Source organism: Centropristis striata, chromosome 8 (genome assembly GCF_030273125.1).
Source record: "Centropristis striata isolate RG_2023a ecotype Rhode Island chromosome 8, C.striata_1.0, whole genome shotgun sequence".
In the NCBI taxonomy this organism is placed as follows: Eukaryota; Metazoa; Chordata; class Actinopteri; order Perciformes; family Serranidae; genus Centropristis; species Centropristis striata.
Genome location: NC_081524.1, coordinates 33,213,555 through 33,240,617, shown reverse-complemented (window position 1 = coordinate 33,240,617; position 27,063 = coordinate 33,213,555). Strand labels below are relative to the sequence as shown.

Sequence of the window (27,063 nt, the reverse complement as noted above, 5' to 3'; positions counted from 1 at the left end):
TTTTACATTTTATTACAATACGTCAAGAAATGTACAGTTACAGAGACCACTGGGTTCACTCTACATGTCCCTTATACACACAGACTGGTTTCAGGTCATGAAGTCTGGACCAGTCTCATTTCCCCCTAACCCCTTTTTTATATTCTACAGATTTACTAATCATGAAGGTAGATTTCTTCCAGGAAGTGCCGCCTTCTTGATCCGCTGATTTGTCAGTTTTTATCAATATGGGGACACGTCATGTCACCGGGCAGAGAAGATAGTTACCTCCTCTCTCCCCCACACTGTGTCCATGACCTGGCCTGTTCCCCAAAACATTCAACAAAACCTCCTGCCTTGTTATGACTTACAGAGATATAATTTGGAGACACAGATGTACACAGATTTGCACACAAACTATAAAACATAAAATATGAAACATACAATATATTTTTGTGATTATAGACTCTTACTAAGTTTAAGCAGTTGGAATACATGTATTTAAAGTAATCATAGTTTTAAAACAATATTAGCACACGATCATTGTATCAAAAGTATCTTACATGATTAATCTATAAATGCATAGACAGAGGGCACACACACAGTGAATTACGCATGCATAGTGGCCTTCACCACACAAAGACAGACAACAGAGACAGACAAAGAGACAGAATAACAGATTATTTAAACGAAAGAATTGAGTGTTGGGGCTTGTTAAGGCTTCCAGTCAAACTAAAAATAATTATCTTAATGTAAGTAATCTGCTGGGGAGGTTTTTATGGAGATATCTACTGTATTAGTTCAAATGTTTACACTACCTGCAGTGTCTTGAAATGTATGGCTTATTACGAAATATGTATTTAAAGGCTGTTTTTCTCAACCTGTTTTTTTGCTGCATACTTTTTGCTGAGCTAGAAATCGGCACTTACACACGCCGAGCTTTCCATTTTCATTCTCATCTATATTCTGAAGGGGTTTACAGAGCGGTTTGTTCATTTATCATTCCTAGCCTGGTTTATGGAACATTTTATTCCTAAAATCATGGTGAGAATAGATTTTTTGTTATGGCTGTTGACAGTTTTTTCTGAGTTATGTGGTGATAAAAAGAGATGTCCAAAATTCCCTCAACAAAAAACTTATGACTCTAATTCTGAAGAATTCTGAACCTGGTTTTATCGAGTGTTAAGATTTCTGTTCTTTTTCAAGTGAGCACATATTTAATAAGATACCTAATACTTAAAATAATCAACTGGAGAAGTTTCCAGGTGATATCTGTCCGTTATGGCCCCCTTTCACCTGGAGTGACTCTCGTTAATATGGCAATTATGTTAATGTTTCAAACTACATGTGTAAATGATTAATTGATGAAAAAATGTTATATGTAGTCAGTTAAATAACACAATGTAGTTTAAAGGCATACTATGCAGGAATTCTTAGCTTTCAGTTTGAAAAAAAAACAACTTTCAAACTTGGCCCCTCCTCCCCAGCTCAACCAAAGAGAAAGCAAACTCCGGATCACTATCACTTTGGAACAAACTATATTTGCATTTTTTTTTACGCTGTGTCTGCTATTTTTGTAGCTATGGGCTTAAAGTGTCACTGAGGCCCAGAAACATCCAGAACACAGCTAAATTAAAATAGAGAAGACAGACAAAGGACAGGATATCTGCAGATATAGACCACCATACTTTAGAGATGGATTATTTTTGTTTGAGACTATTATTAATATTATTATTTTTTCAGCAAAATCTTGCATAGTATACCTTTAAATATAGGAAACCCAGCACAGACACTACAACATGATGCTGCAGACTATTTCTGACTGTATAAACATGTGACACTTCACTGCCTGGGATCTCTCCGTCTACACATGGTGTTACTGTGATGATCCGAGCTAAGTGTGTTTGTGAATAATAGAGAAAGTGAGAACGAGAGAGAGAGACTTGGGAGTGTGAAATGAACGAGGCTGATATTTATAGATGGAAGTTCATCATGGCCTCTCTCACTCTCTCACAGCTACTCTTGCGCTCCATGCATGGTGTGGATGCACTGGGAAATTAAAGATTTACACTCAAGATGGACACATGCAGGGACAAAAATAACACAGTTACAAAGTGATGTACAGGTGAGATCAAATGATTGACATAGTCAAGATAAAAACAACACAACAAGAAAATTAGACCAGCAAAAACTGTAGTGTGTGGCATATGCATAGACTGTAAAAATAAGGGTATACGTGATAACAGAGGTCCAACAAAACATTAAAAAAAGCCTTGATGAGCAATAGCTTCACTGTAAGAAGGCTTGACTATAAAAATAAGTCTTGAGGAGCTAACCTAGCCTCACCTTACTGAAGTACAGATACTGACAACAATTGAGAGAAAGAAGGATGGAGAGAGAGAATGAGTGAAATATCTCATAATCACTGTAGAAAATGTCCATATTAAGTTTTTTTTTTTTTTTATCACATGTGAAGTCTTTTACAAGTCAGCACTTTATGTAATGAGATACAGAAGGCAACTTGAAGTGCATAAAAGTGCAAAAAGACACAAGGTCATTTGTATAGTATATTTATTTAAACTGCCAGGTTAAAGGGAAATATGTAACCAATTAAGTGATACAATCAGTATTTCCTAGTGATTAAAGAAACTGCTGTCTTCTCAGTGAATGAAATGACTCTCTCTCAGTCAAACATTACCTTCTTTTGTTTTTCCTCAGACAAAGCAGAATGAGTAATGTTGTCTGGCACATGGGAGCCTCCACAACGCAGACATCTGTCACTTTAATGCAAGCAAATGATTGAATAGTCCTGGGGCAGAAGGAGAGGATAGGTGGGGGAAGTGGTGTGTGTGTGTGTGTGTGTGTGTGTGTGTGTGTCTCACAGTGAAAGGGAGTGCAAGACCCCAAACATCTGTTATCCTATTCAGAGAAAATGCATCATCATTCTTGGCCAAAGCTGGCTGATTGGCCCCACAACATCTTGTCTGGCAATTAAACTGTGATTACAACAGAGAGCAGTGTGATTTCTGAATGGATCAAGATATAGTGTTGTAAAAGGCTACAGTGATACAAGCAAATGGATTGCACAGAGGTACTGTAGGAGGCTAAGAGCTGTGGTTACTGAAGCCTTGACAGGGACTAAAATCCACGCCATAAAACTTTCAGAGCATAGAAAATCCTTGCTTTCAATTCAAGCCATTCCCTGGCACTTCCTGCAAACTCACTTGTTATGTTGCTCACACAGGGATGATGCATGCAACGCCAGTCCCCCTCCTTTGCGATGTATCTTTAAACAACCATGAGCCATTTCAGATGGGTCTGTGTGTGCTTTATCTTGTCGGCACAGGGCCAGGAGTTAAAAAGTCCAAATGACTGGTGAGATGGGTCTGGCCTCCTGCAATATAATTCAATTAGAGACAAGATGCCTTGAGTGTATGAGGAGCCCACAAGAGTCGGGCCTGTTTCCAAACAGAATAAATGCTCCTCAGAAACCATTTCCACTGGAAAAGCTCACACATGAACCTGTTTTCAAACCAAATCCGCTCAACACATTTCCATTTTCCTGATTCTGGGAGAAATTAATGTCAAGCAGAACTCCAAATGAAATGTCTTATTCATCCCATGACAACATTAATTATCCCCTCTCCAAACACTGAGTAACCAAACACAGGAGTTTGACAAATGGTTCCTGGGCATTTGTGTGAAGTTTTTGTGCAACAGCTCGATTTTGGAGTTCTGAGAAAGATGAGATATGGGAAATGGAGGGCAGCAGCCAAAAAAGAAGATAAAATTAACCATTCCAAAAACTTTAGGAGGCAAGCCATCATACTTCCTGTATGTGTAGAAAATCCTATATTCTTGATACATTCTATACTTACTGTAGTTTAATGGCAGCTGTTGGATAAGGTCCATTGACTTCATATTGACATCAAAGCATTAGCTACATTGCTGTAACCTTTGAAAATAAAATATATTGTAAAACTTTGGAACAGTCATTTTATCTAGTGGACAATTAAAATCCACACACTCAAGGTCAGCTCAAATAACTGAATACAAGGTGAATGTACAGTTGCAAGTGGCTGCATCCAATCACTGTTGAAACAGGAAGAGAGGGAGGAGAGGGAGAGAGAAAGTGAGAGAGAGCATCCTGTCTTCTTCCAATGAGAGCAGGCTGCTGCGTGCAGCTTCATTTCCGTGCAGCCCCGGCCCTCCCAGCGATGATGTAATGTCATGAATATTGAAACAGGTTGCTTGGTGGTCGGGAGGCGCTCGAGTCAGCATCCCTTCTGCCTCCCCATCACCACTACCCTTCAGCATCCGGATAAAAACACCCAGAAAAGGTAAGAAATTCATATTGAGCTTACTGGTTTTAATTTGATAATATGTTTTCTTTGAGCACACGTGCGTTTTTTTAGATGAATGTGACAACAGTAACCTGTATGAAGGGCAAATGTCTGCCTGTGGTCCACATTGTGTTCTGTACTGTCAGGCCTCCAAGCTGGCTTGATTTACTGTTGCTGCTCCCAGTTGTTTATGTGTAGAGAAAACGGGGACACTGAGCTCTGCTTGCTTCTTTTTTTAGACTCATTTTGATTCTCTTTATTTAATCAGCACTGGGTGAGAGCTTTTGTGACAGTCAGTCGATTTTATTTGTGCTTTTAAAAGCAAAGAGACAAAAGAGCAAGAAATGCAGAAACTGTTCAAACAGGTCAAGGAAGCGATACTTTTCTAGCTCATCTTCCATTTGAGTAATGAGTCATCGTGCATGTTGGGTATGAGCATTAAGATGATGGCTGACGGGAAACGAGATAACTCCTTTAAGCCTGGATGTGGCTCATCTTGTACCAAGAATCTGGACCGTCCTTTGTTTCTGCTTCACTGGGGGATCAGATCAGGGACCACTCAGAACCTTATTTCTGTCCACTGAACAGGCACCGTGGACAATTGTCTGGCTGCTGCCCCAGGTTTAACAGTCAATGACATTGTCTTCTCTCTCTCTCTCTCTCTCTCTCTCTCTCTCTCTCTCTCTCGCCCATTGCCCTTTCGGCAGCGCACATGACGCAAATGAGTGTCTAATTGCCCGAGCCGCAGCTGATCTCACACTCATCTCATCAAACGGGCTGGATGGTGGTCACGTCCCTGTCTCTGGGCGCTACAGCCTAATTAGCCTGGCTTAAAATTCATGGTGCCTCTTTTTTTAACCAGATTAGTTCGTGTTCTTTTAGTCTAAGTAAGAAACGTGGATGCTTGGGTGGACCTGTGGATGATATTTATTGATTGTTATTTAGCCTGAATCTCATCAATCTTTTGCAGCCTTTTGGTGTGAAAAGTGTATTCTTTCCCAGCTGCAGGGATATTGGTGAAGGGAATGGATGTTGTTGAGGATGAGCTGAGCCTTTGACACCATGATGAACCCATCCTCTGCCGACTCACCGCGGCAGCCAGACAATAGCAGCCGGAAGCAGCAGCGCTCGTCGTCTCCGGCCGGGCTCAAAGACGGTGGATCTAAAGCTACACAGAAGGGCAGCAACTCGTCAAAGCCCATTACATCAAAACAAGCAGGAGGAGGTGGTGGTGGAGGAGGAGGAGGAGGGAGAAACAGCCGAGGTCACTCTCCCGTTTCCACAGGCAGGGAGCGGCAGGCCGGAGGCGCTCCTGCCGTCAGAGGCGCGGCTGCTGTCCAGGCTGCTGGTGCTGAAAGCCCGACGCTGAGCAGGTCTGCGGCGGCGGCGGCTGCAGACAGAGGCTGCACCCAGACATCAGAGGACTCCTCCCGCCTAGTCACTGATGCCTCCTCACCCTCCAGAGCAGATCCGAACCGTGTCGTCTCAGACCAGCCCTGCGCATCCAAATCCCCCAAACTGAGGAGCAAAAACCCAAAAGGAGGGGAGGCCGCAGCGGCGACGAGCGGCAGCAAGAAGAGCTCCAAAAGCACAATAGGCTGCGGACCCGGTTTCTGGAAGGAGGGATGCTTGCAGTCCGAGCTAATACAGTTCCATCTGAATAAGAGCTTGGGGAAGAAAGGGACAAAGATGCAGACGAAATCAGCATCACCGCCGGCATCGGAGCCGGAGCTTTCCCCCGAGCCTGACAGTCCACAACCTCCTCCGCAGCCGGACCAGAGACTACAGGAAGATTTAGAGAGGCTGGAGGATGAAAACGATGACCTTAAGGTAAATTGGTAACAAGCCTGACAATTAATATTTGTTTCAAGAAGTTGTCTTTTTTAACGTGCGTAATGGTCGCACCTGTTGTATTTGCTCATATGCTGAATAATGACTACTGCACATAACCGCATGCTTTGTTTTGAAAGCTTTGCATTTAAAACTCCTGAGCAGTTTCCTTTAAGGAGTCATATTGGATTTAATTATTTTCAGACACAATTACATTCATTCCTCTTGTGTTTTGCTAGACTGAAATCGAGGAGATGCGGGCAGAGATGGATGAGATGCGGGACACCTTTTATGAGGAAGACGCCTGCCAGCTGCAAGACATGCGCAGAGAGCTGGAGAGAGCCAACAAGAACTGTAGGATCCTTCAGTATAGACTGAAGAAGGCAGAGAGGAAGAGGCTGCGGTTTGCAGAAACTGGCCAGGTAGATGGAGAGCTGCTCAGGAGTCTGGAGCAAGACCTCAAGGTGAGTTAATGGCATGTCGACCAACACTCTATCATATTCTATCATATCAATTAAAATGTAAAACTTCTCTCCTTCCTTATATCTCCCAGGTGGCGAAGGATGTATCTGTGCGCTTGCACCATGAGCTGGAGAATGTGGAGGAGAAGAGGACGAAGACAGAGGACGAGAATGAGAAGCTGAGGCAGCAGCTGATAGAGGTGGAGGTCACCAAGCAGGCCCTGCAGAATGAACTGGAGAGAGCCAAAGAGGTGAAGGCCTGATGGGAGTCTGTGTCATGTGTTATTTCACCTTCTGTCTGTGTGCTCATGAAAGGTCAATGCAAATTGAGGTCCGACACCTTGAAAGGTCAGGTTGAAGATATTATTAAATGCCTTAAGTTCTATCGTCACTTGTAAAGGTTCAGGGAAACGCTGAACACAGCAAAATATAGTGTTGTCGACTGTTGAGGCAGCTTTGGTGCATTCCTGCTTTGTCCTCATATCCTTTATATCATTTGTGAGGTACCTTTTTTGAGGTTCCTTTTTTACCTCAAGCCTGTAAAATCACTTTCAGTGTGATTTGAGTTTGAATATTTTACCAGAAATGTTCTCAAAGGTGGCTTTAAACCGTCCTGTTTTTTTCCCAATACTGAGCATTTAATGCTCCATAAATCTGGATGATATCACTGCCTCCAGTAAGAGTGAGTTGTTGTTGATGATGATGATGATGACGATGATGATGATGATGATGATGATGTTTCCCTGCAGCTCTCACTGAAAAGAAAAGGAAGTAAAGATGTGCAAAAAGCAGAGAGAAAGACTCCACAGACCCCAGTCGAGGTGAGTCAGCATTTATGTTATTAGATTATAAAGTTATAAACTTCAGTGGATATGTTTCGTAATGTGATTGTCTTCCATTGCAATTTCCAAATAAAAACAAAATGTAATATGCAGAACTAGGCATCAGAGAGTCGTAATTTGTAGTGAGTGAAAGTAACATCAGGAGAAACATGACTATCACCTCATTACAATATGTGCTGAGGCAATGAAACTGATCCCAGGAATGTAGACTAATTAGAACTTACATATTGACTTTGTGAAAATGAATTTACCACTGAGTAGCAGGCAAATAAAGAACTTCTGTTCTCTTTTCATAGGAAGAAAATGAGGATTTGAAATGCCAGCTGGCCTTCATCAAGGAGGAAGCCATCTTGATGAGGAAAAAGATGGCAAAGATCGACAAAGAGAAGGACCGACTGGAGCAGGAGCTGCAGAAGTACCGCTCCTTCTATGGGGACGTGGACAGCCCTCTGCCTAAAGGTGAGGCTGGAGGGCCTCCCACCACCCGTGAGTCAGAGCTGAAACTGCGCTTACGTCTGGTGGAGGAGGAGGCGAACATCTTGGGGAGGAAGATTGTGGAGCTGGAGGTGGAGAACAGGGGGCTGAAGGCTGAACTGGATGACATGAGGGAGGACAGGTACTTTGCAAAGACTGGTTTAAATGTAGAGATAGTTGTAATAGAACAGAAAAGAATCAGTCTCATATCAGGGAGAATTCAATCCATAATTTGTGCCAAGGAAAATTATTTTCATGGTTGAGTTTAAGCAGAGTGTGTGATGGAAGTATTCTTTTCTCAAAAAAGTGAAATAAGAGATTGAGGTGTGCACTAAATGTCACAGTTATGAATGCTTCTTTCCTTTCCTAGTCTGGCGGCAGCAGGAGTGGACAGTTCTGGTATTGGAGGTCAACAATGCAGAGAGCAGGGCGAGGCCCTGTCGGAGCTGAGGCAGCAGCTTCAGCTGGTGGAGGATGAGGCAGAACTCCTCCGCAGAAATTTAGCAGATGTAGAAGAAGAGAACAAAAAGGTAGGTGGTTGGGACTCTGCTCCAATTGCATTGTTTAATCAAATATTTGTATCAAGATGGCAACAGACTGTAAATAATATATGACGTATGTTTGATTTAGAGATTCAGCAATGTAAGATTTAAAGCGTCTTCTCTTTCCTTATTATTGGTATCATCAGTCACTTTGAGGCCTTTTATAAAAGCTGTCTTTTATCTAAGTCTCATACATAACAATTTCAAATATGTGAATAACATTCATTTTCATCTTTAGGTGACGAGTGAACTCAATAAACTGAAATACAAGGCCGGATCCCATGAAGCTGGATCCAGGCATGGAGGAGGTTTGTTTGTTTTTCATCTTTTCAGCAAGTCATTGTTGCAGGAGACAAAACAACTGCACTGCAGAGCAAAAGATTTCTGTTCTCTTGCAGCTTGATAAATTTGTATCCGATGAAAAATGTGTTTCATAAAGCCTCCAGGAACTGCGCATTTAAGCCTCATTTGCAGAGGTGTTCCACTTTTCATTGTTGCCTTGTTTCAACCCCAGGAGGAGCTGACCCCGCTAAAGTGGAAGCCCTCCAGGAGGAGCTGAAAGCAGCACGGCTGCAGATCAATGAACTGAGCGGCAAAGTCATGCAGCTGCAGTACGAGAACCGCGTGCTGCTCTCCAACATGCAGCGATATGACCTGGCGTCCCACCTCGGCATCCGCAGCAGCCCTCGGGACAGTGACGCAGAGAGCGACGGGGGACGGGATGACGACACCCCCTCAGCCTCTGCGTCCTCCCCTCGCCTCCTACCTCCACATAGAAAGCGTGAGGGCCCTATTGGAGGGGAGAGCGACTCAGATGAGGTGAGGAACATCCGGTGCCTCACCCCGACACGTTCCCTTTACTCACCTGTAGACAGCCGTTTTTTATCGAGAAGCCTGAAGGACCGACAGCAGATGATAGACATCCGCATCGAGGCGGAGAGGCTGGGTCGGACCATCGATAGGCTCATTACTGATACCAGCACTATCATCGCTGAAGCTCGCGTTTACGTCACCAACGGGGAGCTGTTTGCCCGACTGGAGGAGGATGAGGAAGGCGGCAGGTAATAAACATATGAAACTCTTTAGATATCACAGTATTTCATTCAGCTCACTCTCACATTTGTTTAACTCAACATGGTCTCACAGAAATCCGTGAAATAGCCACGGATTTCGCTTAACGCAAAATCCGTGGAATAGCCACGGAATCGCTCAAATTTCCGTGAAACTGACACTGATTTCGCCACAATGCAAGTTAATGACAGTCATATTTTTCTGGCGAGATCTTCACCACAAAGTGATTATGTACATTCACTGAGTGAATATTTAGAAAATAAAACATATATTTCTCGCTAGAAATGTGATCAAAATCCATTTTCATGCAGAAACAAAATCAGAATATTAATTTTTTCACTAAAAATGAGAGAACTGTCCGCCATGTTTTTTGTTCTGACCACCGAAACCTTGAAAGTCATGTGACTTGGAGCAAACCAATAGGAACAAATATCCATGGAATAGCCACGGGATATGACTGTCTTTAACTTGCATTGTAGCGAAATCCGTGTCAGTTTCATGGAAATTTGAGCGATTCCGTGGCTATTCCACGGATTTTGAGTTAAGCGAAATCCGTGGCTATTTCACGGATTTCTGTGAGACCAGGTTTGTTTTACTCCAGCATTGTACGCAATACCTAAATTAACACACTCTACCTGTGCTCCACAGGATCAGAGAGCATGAGCTGCTCTATCGTATCAACGCCCAGATGAAAGCCTTCAGGAAGGAGTTGCAGAGCTTCATAGACCGGCTGGATGTGCCCAAGCAGGATGATAAACAGGCAGAGGAGCCACTGTCTGTAAGATGATGCCAACACATGAAGCAATGACTTTAATGTTTTCTAATATGCACTTTTCTTACTACTTGTCAATCTGTCCCTCACTCCCTCTGCCCCCCAACCTTTTCATTTTACTGCCATCCACCAGATGTTTCAGCCCATTATTTTGCTGATCCTCATTCTCGTTCTGTTTTCCTCACTCTCTTATGCCACCATTTTTAAATTGGTATTCCTTTTCACCCTGTTCTTTGTTCTGTAAAGCACACCCTCAGTTTCATATTATGTACATTTTCATTATTTATTTTTGACTTATTCATTGATTTCAATTTTTGTTATTTTTAACACGTCATATAAGGTCACTCAAGGTACAGGACATAATAATTTTCCAAGTATGAAGCAAGCCACTCATCTACTCAGATGCTTTCAACATTTATTGGAGACCAAAAACCGTGGAGCAGCAAGTGGACTGTTAGGTGAGTATGTCATTACACTGTGAGTGTGAGATGTTTACACTATTGTCATAGAGATTGGTGATGCTATTTAATTCTCAGTAAGGCTCAGTCCTGAGAGGTCTAAACAACCACAATTACTGAAAACACCTGTATGCAGTGTGCATGGCCTTTAATTAGATTTAAAATGGTTTTGTGGAGAAATGTGACTTTTTCAGTAATCTAATGGAGTTTTAATGGGTTTGTAAAGGTCAAAAGGTAATCCATACAACGCATATTTGAACCTTTACTGCTGCAAACCTGTATTTATGGGGGTTACACATGACAGCAGCAAAAACTAGGTTTTATTAGCAGCAAGTACAATATAAATACTGACGTTTCTGTTATGCCTGTAAGGGCAATGCACACAGACTATGCAGACACACCCAACTGCATGCTCACAATAATAACATTGACACTCATACAGTCCCGCACCATCTGGCAAAGGAACATTAGGCCTATGTCTCTTTCAAGTTCTTCTCAGGCAACTATACTGTCTGAGTCATAAGAAAATGTCAACATAATCTGTAACAAATCACCCAAATGTCCATGGGGAGTAGGCTATGATAGGATCATTGGCATTTTATCCACAGACCTATTTGAATGTAGGCTATGCGACATTCAGAATTGTGTAAAAATGCCCTCCGGTTGGTCTGTAAAATCAAGGCAGAAATGTGTTGAACTGTTTAACCAAAGGACCTTACCACCAGGACGGGGGCGGAACCGGTCCACTTCTTTCATCCCACCGGTGGGATGTTTTACGTCACATATTAGGGCCAGCTGTGGAGAGAGAGAGAGAGAGAGAGAGAGAGAGAGAGAGAGAGGATTTTATTCCCGTTAATGAAAGCATCATTTCAGCTGTAGGCTGTCGCTCTCCAGTTGTTTTTAACTAAGCCACTGCATTCCAGTCCAGACTTCATTTCTGCTACTTCGTTGGCTGAATTTTAGACACTTATGGCTGTTTTTCAAGGACATTCACTGCAGCATTCATATTAGAGGAAGAGGTAAGGGTCTCTTCATCCAACTGACACGTGCTTCGTAGACGGGGCTTCAGACAGCGGAACATGTGAGTCGTTTTCAAGTTTGTTTTGGCGCCCGAGCGGAACATTTCACAAAACCGTCAACGGCGTCACAAGTTCTGCGTAGAAAGCTAATTCGCTCGTTTCTATTAATAGCCTAGGCTACTACTACGAGTAACGAAAGAGCAACTAATTACTTTTCAGCCTGGTGTCACAGACACGCAACAATAATTGTGTTATCATTTCGTCACACTGTTAAAGTAATCGCCTAAGTCATTTTTTTTGTCAAAATTGTTTGTGTAATGGCTTATATCAAGTGTGGCTTAACGGGATTTATTATGCCTAAATCAAAATAAAATGTGACTTAGGCATTTTTTAAACATGCCTTTGTGACTTAAGCAAGATATGGTAACACTTTATTTTGAAGGGGTCATGTCATAAGCATGACGTGGGATGTGTCATGAACATGAATGAAACTTTGAAGTAACATCAATGCTCATGATACTTGTCATGTCATGTTTCTGATAGGCTTGTGTGACTCTTACGTAGACACCTTCAAAATAAAGTGTTACCATATCTTGCTTAAGTCACAAAGGCGTGTTCAAAAACTGCCGAAGTCATTTATTTATCTTAAGTTACAAAATGTACACACAGTGTTATTACTATGCCAATAGCCATCCTCTGTTACATCATTTTTGAGTGAAATGACCAATATATGTCATATGTTACACTTTTGGTGAAGTTTTTTGTGTTTCCTGCAAAACTTGAAAAAAAATGAGTTAGGCGAATATTTTAACAGGGTGACGATTTATATCACTAAAAAGATAATCCCACCCCACGCCGCTTTCCTCGTGATAGTCAGCCCCCTCTCATGCTAAAATAGCAGATGAGTAGTAGCTTACTCCTGCTACGGATGAGAAAAGAGGAACTAGCTTAGTTTACGGGCAAGGTAAGACACCTATTGCTTATTTTGCAAGAGTAACTGACATTCAGTGTAACAATTATTGCCCTCGGGTCGTAGTAAGTCATTTGTTTCTATTAAAATGAGTGACTGCTATCTTATTTCTGTTTTTGACTATCGACGAGTCTCCCAGGACGTAAATTGATTTGTTGCTATGGATACAGCGCAAGAAGGTAACCTGCGTAATAAGAGAAATCCGGTGTTGATTAACGGACGCTCCTCCGCTGCTTCTTCCAGCTATCTGACTCTAGAAAAGCAAACTCTTGGTTACAGCGAACAAAAATACTCCTCTGCTCTTACATCAGTGCGCTCCGTGATATTTTTGGGAACTTCTCCCATTCGCGTCGGAGTGGTTACTGGGTGTCTGTCTTTGCCAGCACTGGATTGTCGCCTACAACGACTCTGTGCGGGGGAGAGGGACGCACGCTCACACTGCGTCCTGGGATTTCGACATAAACATGTAAAGGCAAAAACAGTGCAGGGGTGCAGCAGTGAGGACGATTTTGAGAGAAAATATAGGCCTGTATATTTATATAAAAGGACACCGTGGGGACAATAATAACGAGTCGACCTTGTCTCTGTGAGGACATGGAAGGGACCAGAGCCTGTGTGAGCAAAGCGGAGGCTGCTGTCCTGAGCGCTGCTGTGCGGCCGACGGGGGACTTGGCCGGGTTTGGATAATTAGCGCTGTCAGTATGCGACCGGTCACCAAGTGAAAAACAATTTGAGTTGGGAGATGGCAAAGTATGCTGAACTGTGTCTACAATTATTTCAACTTATGCTTTATAGAGCAGAAATGGATACTTACAAAATAGCTTGGTGACCAGCTTCTAATTATTTATCACTGTGTTTTTTTTAAATGTTTTGTTTTTTTGGCCTGGAGAGATGTGGAGTGCGTTCATGAACGGCTCTGGGCTCCCCGGTGGGGGCGGTGCTGGTGGGGGCTACGTCCCGTCTCAGGGATGGGAGTTTGTGCCGTGCTCCAGGATGGATAGGGCAGATAGAGGCAGGGGCAAAAGTCGCAGTCCGTCGAGGAGGATCTCCTCTCCGCCCACCGTCTTCAGTCACATCTACGAATCCCAGTGCGGTGCTTCACAGAGTGGAACAGGGACACAACTTGAGGTCCTCAGGGGACAAATGTGGCCGGGTCCCGAATCCCAGCAGCAGCAGCAGCAGCAGCAGCAGCAGCAAACACAACACACGCGGCTTAAAAAGAAATTTGAAGATTTGAAAAAACGACACGTACAGGATAAGGAAGAATGGGGACGCGAGAAGGAGTCATTGTTGAGAGAAGTAGCTGACATACAAGTGATTGGAAATATTTACTACACATTTGAAAGCTAAATATATTTCTGTGTGTGCTTCTGTGGTACACCATGCTTTTTTTTTTTTTTTTTTTTTTTTTTACCACTAGGCCTATTGTATATGAAGTTGTACTTTGTCAATAAGTTCACAGTGAATTTATGGTGCTTGGTGGTATCATATCCTATATTCCCAGAATATTACTCAGGGCCCTGAATTCAAAATTTGATATTCTTTGATGCACTAATGCAAGCATCCGTTTATTATAATATTGATTCCACTCTTAGTTCTTCTCTGATTCCACTTTGTAACACTGTTACTTTCAAACATGCCAGTTCATCTGACATATTTGGTTAAGATAGCTGCCAACTGTGTTTCCATGCAGGGAGGGGAGAACAGAAGGATTCTGCTGGACTTGAAGACAGTTTTGGAGGAAGTGCAGGCGGAGGTGAAGAGAGAGGAGGAGAAGAGGAGCGACCTTCAGCTGCAGTACACCAGAGACAGATGTGCCTGGGAGCTGGAGAAGGCCGAGCTCAAATGCAGGATTGCACAGGTAATTCAGAGATGATGACAGTGATGTGTGAGTGGGACTTGAGTCTAAGACTGTATTCAAAAGCTTCTGCAAATTAATAATCTGTCAGAGTTTTGGATAGTGTTATGTGTGTGTGTGCTAGAGCAGTGTATTACTTTCTATATAACTGTGCATTTCTGTTGTGCGTGCAGGTGTATGCACAGTATGAGGACTGCTTTATTGCAACCATTACCTATATTTCTTGTGTGTATTATGTTGATGGATTTTCTCATGTCTGTGTATGTCTGGCTTTCAGTTTGGTGTAAATTGGGATCACCATGTTTGCCACCCACGTGGCAGGGTGATAAGTCACCCTGGCATCCATCCAACTCAAGCCTCAGCTTAGACAAAAGATTTGCATTGACGAGATAAACGTAGTTATCCCTGCTCAGTCAGACACAGACACTCAACTTAGCTTTTAACAGTTAACTCTAAGTAAATGAAATATTAACCTATTGTTGCATTGTACAGCTACTGTTAAGTGTTTTCTTGAAATGGGGCTGGAAATACTCACAGACTTAAGTTTGCATACCAGTGCCATGCTGTGTCAGGCTTTGCATGGAACACTTGAAGTACCATGCATGGCTATTCTTCAAAGCAATGTGGTTTTAGGGATTTAGCTTTTTTTCTGGTTACATCAGAAAATGGATTTATTTGGTTGCTTTAAAGTAGAAGTCTAATCAGAAAACCGTTTGATTCTGTGAAATTTGCTCAGCGTTAGATATCTCTGTGTGCTGACTTTGTGTGTCTCAGTACTTGTTAAATCTCTATTTTTTGTGATGTTGTGACGACAGTGTGGTTATCTGCAAGTTGAGCTACATATGATTACTATCACAGACTTAAAATTGATCGGTCACGCATTCACCCATTGCACAGCTTTTTTTCTACATCCTCTAAAACTACAACAAAAATCTAATGATTCTCTGAGTGAAGTGATGAAGCTCAGAAATGTGGTGCTGGAAACTAACAAGGTGGTGCAGTCACACTGCAGAGCCGTTGGTCATGACCACTGCTGACACGATGACACAAGAATGCAACATCGTAACATGGTTTTCCCAGATCACAGATGGTTTTACAGCCATAATGTCATTCCCTCTGTGTGAGTGGATGGCACAGTGTTATTGTTCAGCTCTTGTCTTTCTCTTGCTGGCTCTGTGCCTTCTCACACTGTGTCTGACAGAGAGCCTTATAAAAACAGAGACTTTTACTGTTCTGTTTTGTGTTTGTAAAGCCCATTGTGGCAGTGGGAGAAAGAGGCTTAATCTACTGCAGGAGGTTATACCATGATGCCACACACACACACACACACACACACACACACACACTGATGTTTATATCAAGATGTTGATGAGCATAAGGCATCTGTATCAGAGGGTGTTCAGTTGCCTGCCACTTCTGAGAAGTTTGCCACTCTAGAGATTCAGGGAGAACAACAATAATTTTAAATGGAACGCATGCAGACATTTCTATATTGATTGCAAAACAGACCAAAGGAAATGTGACTTGGAGTTAAGCCATGCTGGGCGGGGTTAGCTCCATTGTAAAAGTTGTTTTGTCTTGATGCCACTTCCTGCCACAGTTTATAGTTTTGGGTAAGTGTTTACCAAGTGCTAATCTAGGGTTGCTCATCAGGTTCGAAGTACATCAAGTGAAGTTCCCTGAAAGTATTGCAGCTCAGTAATCAAATGACTAATTTACTGACTTACAGACTTCTGTTTTTTTTTTTGCGTCATGGGGCAGTTTAAACTTAATTTGTAAATGGTCTATAATCAAAATTTGGACTGCTTTTAGTTCAAGAATGTAGCATTGATGTGGCTGCTGATCTTATACAAGGTTGTTGAAATCATATTTTTCTGTAATCTCTATATATTTATATACATTTATGTATACATTTAGACAGAATACAAAAATGAGTAGTCACAGGAGGGGCTCATGTGGGCAATGGAGAAGAATTCATGCAAAGCGATGCAAGGGGGTCAGTAGGGCAAAATGGGTGTAAACCTCATTTCACTTCGAAGTGAACTGTGAATAATTTCAGCATGGGTGAGAAGTCCTCTGTCATTTTCCACACGTTGGCTTCACTGTACAGGGCAGAGGAGATCCCATTTTTAGCTCAAACGGAGAGTGAAAGCAGAGTGTTAAAGATGAAAAAAGTCATTTTCATTCAGTCATTTACGGTCCAAAAGCTTTCTGTAGAGGATTCTGTAGAGGATTATCCAAGCAGCCAAGTGTGTTATACAAACCTGAAGTAAGTGAATGGAACAAGTGGTGGATACTTAAGGACATGGGTCCAGTAAGTTGGAATTTTGAGGTCACTTTAAATGATGCCGTAAGTGAAATGGCATTTGCAAGTTGTCATGGTGAAGATGTCCTTATCTGTACTTAACCAGGAGAGTCTGCTTAAATCCATGGACCAAAGTGCCACATCATTGTTTTATAGATGAAGTTTCATACAATTTCCACATCATCCATTATTTACGTATTTAAGTTGTGGTTATCAGTAGTTTAAATCCCTTTGTTGGTCATTTGATTGTTTGAGAAACTGAAGCTCTATAGCAACAAACAGTTAAACCAATTTATTATATATTTTAGATTTTGGCGTAATTGATGCTGTGTCATATGTTTTCCATACCAGAAATTCTTCTTATTCTACGTTCTAATCGGAAGCGAGTTTAAAAAAAACATAAACACAGTTATGAACACTTGCATGCTTGTTCTATTCTTGAGATTTTAATTACACACCTTTCACCACAGTAGGCTATGATTGTCAATGTAACTAGTGTATGTTGTGTCCACATCCTTTTTGGGCACTTCTACCACCAAATACCAAGCAAGCATCAGAGGTCCCAGGCAGAGGTCTTAGGCCGGATATTTCCCGGCATATTTTTCCGCATGCCGCTGATTTATGAAAGCTGCTGGCAGCTAGGAGACATCTCACTCTGCCTCAGCAGCCAACTCCCCCTCCTCCTTTTACCCCCTTCCCCCACCTCCCCTCGGAATGTGACATTGTACGAGGCTGTGTGTCCGCTATTTATAGTGGGTCACCGTGGTGACACAGTTACCTTTATATACCCTGTGCCGTACAGTGACAGACAGGGTGTCCAAGGGTAGCAGGACATGGCTCCTTGAGGGAGATGTGTGTGCATGCATTGGTGTGCCGGTTGCACTGATGTTGACCTGTGCCCATTTTTGCATGTAAACATATTTTCCTTTTAAGAAGACAGTTTATCTTTGCTTTCCCAATCAATAAAAAAGGTCTTCCGCTCTTTTATTTTGACCGCAACCCTCTTATTTTTGCACTTTCACTATTTGTTTACATTTGTATGTTTAAATAGACTGTGGACAGCACCCATCAGCATCCATCTGTAATTGTGGAGAACTTTGGGAAGAGCCACAGGCAGACAGAAAGGGTTGACTTGTTTTTCTACACCATAATTTCATGACCCCCGGCCACAGGCAGAAATAGCACCATGACCGAGGCTTGTAAGAAGGCTTTGGTCGCTGTCTGTGACTGAACTCTGAAATAACACACTCAGACATGCTCGTATGCATTCTCTCCCTCTTTCTAACACACACACTACACATACACACATGCTCAGGCGTTGTCTTGGGCTCTTTCCAATTCCAAAGCCAACATTTTTTTCCCCTTTTTTACGAGCAGCAAAATGCACATATTTACTGCAGAATGCACATGTCTGTGTATTAAAACACACACTTATTCTTAAAAGGAAAGCCTTTATCAGATATCCTTTGCATTATCTTGTTGGCAGAGGACATTTCGGATTATCTGATCTAGAGGTACAAATGGGACCACCGAGACGTAAATCTTAAATGTTATCAAATTCAATCAGTTTTAAGCCTTTTTTTTCTGGTGGTGACTTTTTGCTATTTTTTTTTAGTCATTCTCAGTAAAGCGGCAAAATTTTTTGGCCCCAAACACAGTAAAATTCCCAGGGGAAATGCCCAGGGTATTTCACTTAAATAGGGCCATGAATGGGAACACTCAGTTATGTTCCCAAGCATATTAGAACCTAATAAAATTGGCATTTTTGTAATGTGTTGAAAGGAATCGGAAGTTCCATATTGCTTGTGTTGAGAGATCCCCTTTGTATGAATCTATCTTTCTCTAAAAACTGGTACACAAGTTTTATTTGGCTGAGGCCACATGTATCCTCTGCAGACATATTTAGCTGTGCCTGATCCTACCATGTCCTGCACTGCATCCTGTGTTAGTGAAGTACCATAGAGAAGAGACCTGACCCCTGAACTCATGAATCCTGTATGTGAGCTGTTACAGGATATTTTCATCTTTCAATCTTCTCTCTTTTCTCCCTCTTCCCTCCTCTGAACCCACTCACACTCGTCCCCATGGTGCATTATTCCCCCACTTCCTCCACCTTCTCTTCCTGCCACTCCTTCATTCTCTTAATTCCACTTTTTTTTTTTTTTTTTACAATTTCTTTCACTCCTGCCCTGCTTGTCTCATCATCTGGGATTCATCCTTTTTTTCTCCTACTGTAATCTGTCCTTTATCACTGCTGACTGTTTTCTCCACTCTCTCCCACTCTCTCATTCCATCTATGTGCTCCATTTCCTCTCCTCCTCCGTGCTCTCTGCCTGTTTCTTTCTCTTCAGTTGGAGGCTAGAGAGGGTTCCGGGTTGGTCAGCAGAGGGGTCCAGTCAGGTCCCGGCTCTGTGTCGTCACGCAGTGCTCGAGAACAGCACGGTGAGACATCAACACTCCGCCGGGAGAGGGAAGAGCAGCGGAGGCTCCTGGCAGACACGCACTCGACAGCCATGGACCTACGCTGTCGCCTGGAGCACAATGAGAGGGACTGGCTAAGGGAGAAAGCAGAGCTGCTGGAAAGGTTCGATATGGAGAGGAGGGAATGGGAGAGCCAGTTGAAGGATATGCAGAAGAAAATAGAAGAGGTAAGGTGCATTTCTTTATATATTTCTTGGTTTCATTATTTTGTTTTGGTTAAGTTTGGATTTTGGTTAAAAAAATAAGTCAAATAAATGACTAACCCTTTTAAAGCCCTTTTAAAGCATGCACTAGCATTTTAAAACTTATGCAATTCCATGTTTGTGTATGATATATGACTTCCTATGCACTAAGCAGCCTACAGTGTGTAACACTTCCCTCCTACACTCATCCTGTTCATCATCAACATTGTCAAAACAATATCCCTGATCAGTGCAGCTGCAGAATATGAGGAAAAGAAGGAGTGGAAGGAGGAGGGCGAGGGTTCTGCTATTTTTCAGCTCTCTGTGTACAATGAGTCAGAGGCAGCGATTGAGATAGGTTATGACCTGGAGTCATGTAGAAGGGGAAGCTGGTATGCAAGAGAGAGATTGATATACTCCTCCATAGAACAGAACGCTTATTCATTGCCAATCACATTTTGGTTAATATTATATTGGACCCAATGTGCCAAATTAGTCATGCATTTTTTTAATGAAAACGTAATGAATGAACTTTACTGTTCTCCTTCACTATTTGTGAATGGAAATATGCCTGAGCATGTCAGTTAGGTCTAACCAAATACAAGATCTGTTTTACTTAAAGTTTCTAAAAAGTAGCTGGTTTCAGTTTATCAAATATGATGATAGTACATCTTAGAAATATATAAATATATCTTAGTATTGAGTTGTTGTTTTGACAAAACAAGCAATTTGAAGAATTCCTCTTGAAGTTTAGGAACTTTTGAAACTTTGATCAATTGAACAAAGCATTCATCATATGTATTAATATATTAATGTTAGTAGCTGCTCTAATGAGAAAGTGGAACTTTTTCACAGAGCTTGTTGGTTTTAAATGGTGGAGTTAGAGAATAAGTTGATACGAAAGTATAGCAGGATAAGACCAGTCAGGGAGGAAAATAATTCAGATCAAATGAATGACTCTTAGGGAGAGGATCAGAGGTATAAAATAAGATGGAGTAGCATGGGTGGTGACAAAGCCCGAGTCAAAATCTGACAAGCCCGGAGGAGCAGATTAGTGTTTTTAATGAGAGAAAGCCATACAAAAGTAGTTGGACAGAGTGCGAAGGCACTGGAACAATTTGCTATGAAAAGAACATGTGGCTCTCATTTGCCCCTCAGAGACCAGAAAATGAGAGAGGAAAACAGCAGAGGAATAAAGCAGGCTAAGAGGCAGTAGTCCCATCTAGACATTGCGTGATGGGAAGGGAGCCCAGTCAACATGAAATAGTTACTATTTCAGGATCCCGTGGTAGCAGGCCAGAGGTTATCCAATTTTATTCGAAGGAATTCTTTGAATGTTTTTTTTTTTAATCCTCTGCGGTCTAAATATGTTCATAAGATTCGTTGCTTTGCTGTCGTGCCTTCCTTCTAATCATCCCATATTAGTTTGAGAGAGTGTGAGCAGTAGATGCAGTTTTGTATAGTTAGAAGGCTATAATCATATTATGACATCCTTTGCATTGTCTGATGCTTTTATTCATGCCCCATATTCTCTCTGTCACTGAGTGATATCATTTTTTGGTTTGTGTAATATAATGTGTGTAGAAGCTAAGCCAATGCTTTAAGCCACTGAGGCATTTCAACAGGAAAACTTATTGACTCGCTTTGACTTTGCCATAAATGATGAATAAGAGTCCAGTTGCTTTTCAGTTTAGATGCAAAACAAGTCCATTTATTTAACATCTCATGCTTTAATCACACTATCTCTTATACATACATCTGCGCGAAGCATAACGAGCTTAGCGGTCAAAAAACGTTTTTACCCTTCCGGTTGGAAAACACCTGACGAGCCCCCAAAAGGTTCCCACCTATATAGGCTGACCCGCCAATCACAGTTGGACCATGACATACACAACAATCAACACTAAATCTGCTCTTACAATGTGTTTGCTCAATCTTTGAAAATACTGACATCACCAAAGGGCAATGTTTGTTTCATTTAACAAAGGATTAATGTGCTACAACTGATAAGATGATGACCTCTATACCTCTTCCTGTTTCTAGCTGTACTGTGACGTGAGGACCAAGCCAGGAGTGGGCGGACTAGATAGTGGGAGGCAGGAGGGCGACGAAGATGCTGTACACAGACTCAGTGTACGCTCGACCAGCACCGGCTCCAGTCTGCTCAGTGACAACGAGCCGCTTAGTAGCAGCAGTCAGTCACTACAAATCAGACATCCACCTTCACCTGGTTTCTGTGGCAATAGAAACATCAGTGGCATCGATGGTCACCATTCAACCTGCTTCCAAGAAGACAGCCTCTGTGATTTTGACGCTGGTGGTCAATTCACTCAACCTGAGCTGGTGGATGCGTTAAGATCAAGAGGCACATGGCAGCAAGACTCACTCACTGATAGCAAGGAAGCTGTGGATACAATAGATCTGGATGCTATGTTTCATAAGGCTCTTGGATGTGGAGTACTACAGAAAAATGTCTCAAACATACAAAGTAACGAAGACAATGTCCACGTTAGTCCTGAAGAAAGTCCTCTCTGGGCAGAGCAGAGTTACAGCACCGACAAGAAAAAGAACACCACTGCTCTCAATGCTGTGAGTGTTTAAAACTATGTTGTATTTGTTCAAAACACTTTATTAATTTACAGACAAACCGGTGTGATTATTATTACTTGTTTTGTTTTTGTTTCTTTAGTCTTCTGATACAAACTTGTTTGATCATCAGTTTTCCTGTACTGTCTCCTGTATTCTTTTCTTTGTCATCCTTCGTCTCTTTGAGTAGATAATCCTCTCTATCTACCTCATCATCATTTTATTTGAAAAGAACTTCAACAACACACAGTATCAAGCATTGTATCTCTGACGTCCCATCTCTGTGTCTCAGGCTCTGAAAGAGATCGCCCGTGTGAGTGAGGAGCTTTGCAGCTACCAGGATGAGATCAGAAAGAAGAGTGGGGATAAGAGGTAAATAAATCCCCCTTGCTATGCTAACTTTCTGGAGTCAACATGGAACTATAATAATCGCCTTACCTATTATGTCTTGCTGCTCTTACTATAAGAGTAAATGCATTTTACTGTTTCATTCCCTTCAGGAACCGCTCTGAATCCCTGTGCCTACCTGAGGAGAGCAAGATATTTTCTGGCCATGATAAAACCCGACCTGAGGTGGATGAAGCTCCCTGTGACCTCAGCCAGATTTATGATGACCTTCGGGCCCTGGAAAGGGAAAACTGGATCACTTTGTCACCAGATAACACCTGGCAGGCCGACAGAGAGCTGAACAAATCCTGGCGAGCAAATTCCACTGATCCAGACGGCTACAGAGAAACACAGACCAGCCCTGGAGGACTCTCTGAGATTGATACAGCAGGTCCTCCCATCCCTCCACGCACCTCCTCCTGGAATCTGAGCTCCCCAACCAGTCCCGACACAGAACTCCATATCCCAGAATCTCCCATGACGACAGTGAGGAAGTGCCATAGCCCCTGTGTTCTAGTGGACAAAAAGTGTAGCAGCCCGTCTATTGTCAGGAAGTTTGAGGCCATGCTACATGAAAATGAAGGAAAAGTTTTAAAAGACGGTATTGTATCATCCTGCTCTGTACCAACTAACACTGAATGTAATATGGGCTGCTGTCACAACCGCTGGTCCTGTGATGTAAGCAAGTTCACCAACAGTAAGCTGTCGACATATGGGACTGTTCAGAAAAGCTTCTCTGAAGTCAACATTTTGTCTGCTGGGAAAGAGTCGCGCTCAGATTACTGCCCTGGTGTTGGGAACTTAAAAAGCCCTGAGCTACAAATGCCTCAGACTGTCAGAGAATTACCTTTAGATTTGCTCTTGTCCTCTCTTGAAATACCACCTGCCAGCTCCAACCTCCAGGGCTCCAAAAGAAACATAATGCTGGAACAAAAAACAGCCGAGTTCAATAGGACTTTGTTTCAGGCTGAGATGGGCCGGGGAGTAGGAGAGAAACGAGACAGTTGTACAGGAACAGATGCCCGCTCTGTGGGTTGCCAACCAGCCTTTCCGCCATCAGATGAGATTTTGCCTTCCAGGGAGACAACATTTCAGCCACATTGTACTCATGGCACCACTAACATCATGGGTGTGCATCCTGAAATCACATTGGCCCTCTCCACCTCAAATTCTACAATTCAGAGCCCGAATGTCCAACCAAGGCGATTAAGATGTGGTCCTGAAGGTGAAGAGGTCAGAATAAAGCAAGAATTCCCTTCTGAACTTTCATCTGAGCAGCCACAGATTGGACTCAAGGAGGCAAAAACAACAACCTCTAAGAGTCCTGCACACAATTCTGAGGTCAAGCACAAAGTTCAAACAGCAAGCAGTCCTTCCAGGAAAACACTACGCAGAGCAGCCACAGAGCCTCTCTTTTCAGAGCCTGTCTTGCCTGCAAATACCCAGCCAGGTCACATTGTGGATGGTCCCAGCTCCAAGAATGAGAATCCCCATGGAGCAAAGCCTCAGCCAGCCAGGGCCAGTGTCTCACTCCAGCAGCCGTCTGCTGAGAACAAGCAAAGACAGAAGACAGAGCCAGGGCACCAGGCACAGCTAAGGCATGCATCAGCTCTGCCCTCCCAGTTGGACTCCTCCAGACCTGGGCCTCGAATGATGAATGACCATCCCTGGAAGGCCCTCACTCTGGCAGCGTACCCACGGCCTGAGGGATCCAGGTCCAACTATGGCGCAGTGGAAAGGATTCTGAAGAATTATGAGAGTGCATCGCGGGCTCAACAAAACCAGAGCGAACCGACCGAGATCCCCTCAAGTCCGAATGTCAGTGCCAGGCAGGAGGAGAACATCATGGAACTGGACATGCTGGACATGGACCCTCTACCCTTACCTCCCACTCTGAGACACACGCAGACTTCACACACATCACAGACGCACATCACACAGCTCAGCAGCCACAGTGCCATGGGTGTGAAAGAGGTACATCTCACAGTGCAGGTGGGTAGAGTCGGAAAAATACAATCTGTACTCACACTTTCACATATAATCACCCTTTCTACTCAGCAGGTGTGATATTCACTGCACAGATGCTAACATTTAAAAGGCAGTCTCTTAAAATGTTTTGTTTTGACTAAAATACAATTTAGTCAAAATATATTTTCAAGGCCAAATACACCAGTGGACCTAGGTGAACTCACACACGTTTCATTCTGTTTCATTCCATTCTGAAACATTACGTGATTGCCCTTGACTGAGGACAGCTCCGGTGGGAATGTTGTTTATTTCTGGTATGTGCTAAGAGACAGAAGCAGGCCAGAGCCTCCATTATAATCTGGGCATCTGGGCCAATCCATTGCTTAAAGGCTCCTAACAAAAGGAAAGGGCGACGTGGCACATAAAGTACTTGGCAGGAGGTCCATCACCCACAACTTGTCTTTCATCTCCCAATCTTTCCATGGGGCCTCGTAGTGGAAGTGTTTTTCTGGCCTTTATGTACTAATTACAGAAGTATCTGCAAGAAGCCAGCTGACTGAATGCCCTTGGCAGAGCACAGAAATGAGAAAGCTGAAGCGATTACACTGCTTTAAAGTCATGCAAATGTTAACGAAATCGTGGGAGCGATTATCAAGGCAATTTCATTTGACCTCATGAAAAGAATGTAGTTAGAGGCACCCCTTTAGCTTAACCTCAACCAAGGAGCACTGTCCAACATAAAATGCTGAAGGTCTGCTAAGTGGCAGCAGAACCACAACACGTGTAAGGTATTCCGTTCAGCTGCTTGACCAAAAAGAATTGGAACTACTTGCGTGACCTTTCCACATGAGCGTGTTCCTGTTTGAAATATGCCTGTTGTTTCCCCTAGGGTCAAGACGACTTCAGATGGAACACGTGACAAAAATGTAAAGTATCTGCGTGTGTGAATTTAATTGTTGATAGAACGGTGTGATAATCCTAAATGGTAATTCATTTGTTTCTCCACAGGAGAACAAAGACACCTCCTCCTCTGTTCAGAAGAACTTCTCGAGACCTGCCCGTCCTGCCAACAGACGCCTCCCGTCTCGATGGGCCAGCCGCTCCCCCACTACTTCCTCCTCCTCCACCTCTCCTTCTCCCTCTACTACCCCTGTTGTGCCTCAATCCTTCCCCCTTCAGAAACACACTTCCTCTTTTACCTACTCACATGCCTTTCACATAGAGACCGTCATTATTTGATCACCGTATGATTGAACCAACGAGGAGCCTTCAGTGATAACCTGTGAACACTGAACGCTCCTTTTCATTGCTGTTGTACATACCAAACCCAGACTGCTCCTCCACTCCTCCACACAGACTCAGAAGTGCTTTAGTCGTGAGTTCACCAACTCATCTTTAGAATGTATGTGGTATCTAGTGGAGCCTAACTGACCAAGAAAGGCAAGAAAAGGATCTGAAGCATCGCCGCTCATTCAGCAGTATGCTCCAATTAACCTGCCAGGCATCATGCATCAGAGGACAGTGAAAGCATCACATCCAACATTCATTCATGCCACCCATCTGAATGGATGTCCTATGCTCAGGTCTGGATTCTAGCCTCGACTAGTGTAGCCTTGCAGATGTACCAACAACAGAGCCTCCACTACTCTCTCTGTTCTATATACTGTATTTACACCTTAAAAGTGATGCTTGCTCATATTCAAATGATGCAAAAACTTACAGCCAAATGAAATCCAGAATGATGTTAATATGTACTGTATTTTGTATTTAGAGTGCAACATGTTTTGTGTACTTTTCTTGCACAAAATATGATGTTACATACACAACATGCAGCATCATAGTGGGTTCAGAGTGGAGCATAGACTTCACTCTGCTGAATACAGCAGTGTTGGTTTCTGCCTTCTTGAGTATTACCTAAAGTACATGCCTGGACTGTACCTTGCCTGTGACTAAAACATTTCGCTTTACATTTATCACTGGCTTTACATTTTTCATGATTACAGTAACGCAAAAATGTGAATGTGAGTTCCTTTTTTTATAACTTTGTACCAAAGGCTGGTTTCTTTATATGCATTTTTCCTGTTTTATTTTAGCTGTCCACCCAAGCTGTTTTCCGATCAAAACGTATGTTAATGTCATTCATGAGAGCCTGCTTTTGTGCATAACATAAAAAACGATGCTTGTGAAAAAAAAAAAAAGATCAAAAAGCCTTTTTTCTACTTTTACTAATTCTGAATGGTCACATATCAGGACATTGCTCAGCTGAGTAGGACAGTTTTTTGGGTCAAAGTGGTGAATCATATCATGATGAAGGTAATGCCTTTGCTGTTCTTTTTGTGTAATAAACATAAGGACATAATGATTTCTCCTGTCTTTTCAATTCACATTTGTATTGTTCTGCATGTGGTGTTATGCTGTGCAGCATTGCCTGACTCATAATTACACTTCTAAATATTATTTCTTGGCAACTTAAAACCCATTTGTGAACCATAACTGTAAAAACACCATTGCAGCATAACACACTATAAATGGTGC

At 42.6% G+C, this 27,063-nt stretch overlaps 2 protein-coding genes across 2 annotated transcripts; both read left to right on the top strand.

The window, feature by feature from the left end:
* Positions 1 to 5,082: 5,082 nt before the first annotated feature.
* Positions 5,083 to 19,414, top strand: LOC131976328 (protein SOGA3). The gene is made up of 12 exons (XM_059339309.1): positions 5,083 to 6,152; positions 6,392 to 6,616; positions 6,706 to 6,864; positions 7,363 to 7,434; positions 7,752 to 8,071; positions 8,300 to 8,459; positions 8,710 to 8,779; positions 8,986 to 9,532; positions 10,191 to 10,320; positions 10,448 to 10,772; positions 14,455 to 14,622; positions 19,276 to 19,414. Exons 1-10 carry the CDS (start codon positions 5,385 to 5,387, stop codon positions 10,556 to 10,558), a joined length of 2,562 nt encoding a protein of 853 aa, XP_059195292.1. The 5' UTR covers positions 5,083 to 5,384; the 3' UTR covers positions 10,559 to 10,772; positions 14,455 to 14,622; positions 19,276 to 19,414.
* On the top strand, positions 19,130 to 26,887 carry soga3a (SOGA family member 3a). Its single transcript, XM_059339308.1, has 5 exons — positions 19,130 to 19,572; positions 21,631 to 22,176; positions 22,466 to 22,545; positions 22,674 to 24,552; positions 25,537 to 26,887. Exons 1-5 carry the CDS (start codon positions 19,438 to 19,440, stop codon positions 25,765 to 25,767), a joined length of 2,871 nt encoding a protein of 956 aa, XP_059195291.1. The 5' UTR covers positions 19,130 to 19,437; the 3' UTR covers positions 25,768 to 26,887.
* The last annotated feature ends 176 nt before the right edge of the window (positions 26,888 to 27,063 follow it).

What these genes read in the sequence shown, in the direction of transcription:
- LOC131976328 (XM_059339309.1), top strand. Translation starts at nt 5,385, where the DNA reads ATGATGAACCCATCCTCTGCCGACTCACCGCGGCAGCCAGACAATAGC. An exon ending in GTCTGGAGCAAGACCTCAAG is followed by an intron (nt 6,617 to 6,705) that starts GTGAGTTAATGG and finishes TATATCTCCCAG; the next exon opens with GTGGCGAAGGATGTATCTGT. An exon ending in GATGACATGAGGGAGGACAG is followed by an intron (nt 8,072 to 8,299) that starts GTACTTTGCAAA and finishes TTCCTTTCCTAG; the next exon opens with TCTGGCGGCAGCAGGAGTGG.
- soga3a (XM_059339308.1), top strand. Translation starts at nt 19,438, where the DNA reads ATGGACCTACGCTGTCGCCTGGAGCACAATGAGAGGGACTGGCTAAGG. An exon ending in AAGAAGAGTGGGGATAAGAG is followed by an intron (nt 22,546 to 22,673) that starts GTAAATAAATCC and finishes CATTCCCTTCAG; the next exon opens with GAACCGCTCTGAATCCCTGT. An exon ending in AGGTACATCTCACAGTGCAG is followed by an intron (nt 24,553 to 25,536) that starts GTGGGTAGAGTC and finishes GTTTCTCCACAG; the next exon opens with GAGAACAAAGACACCTCCTC.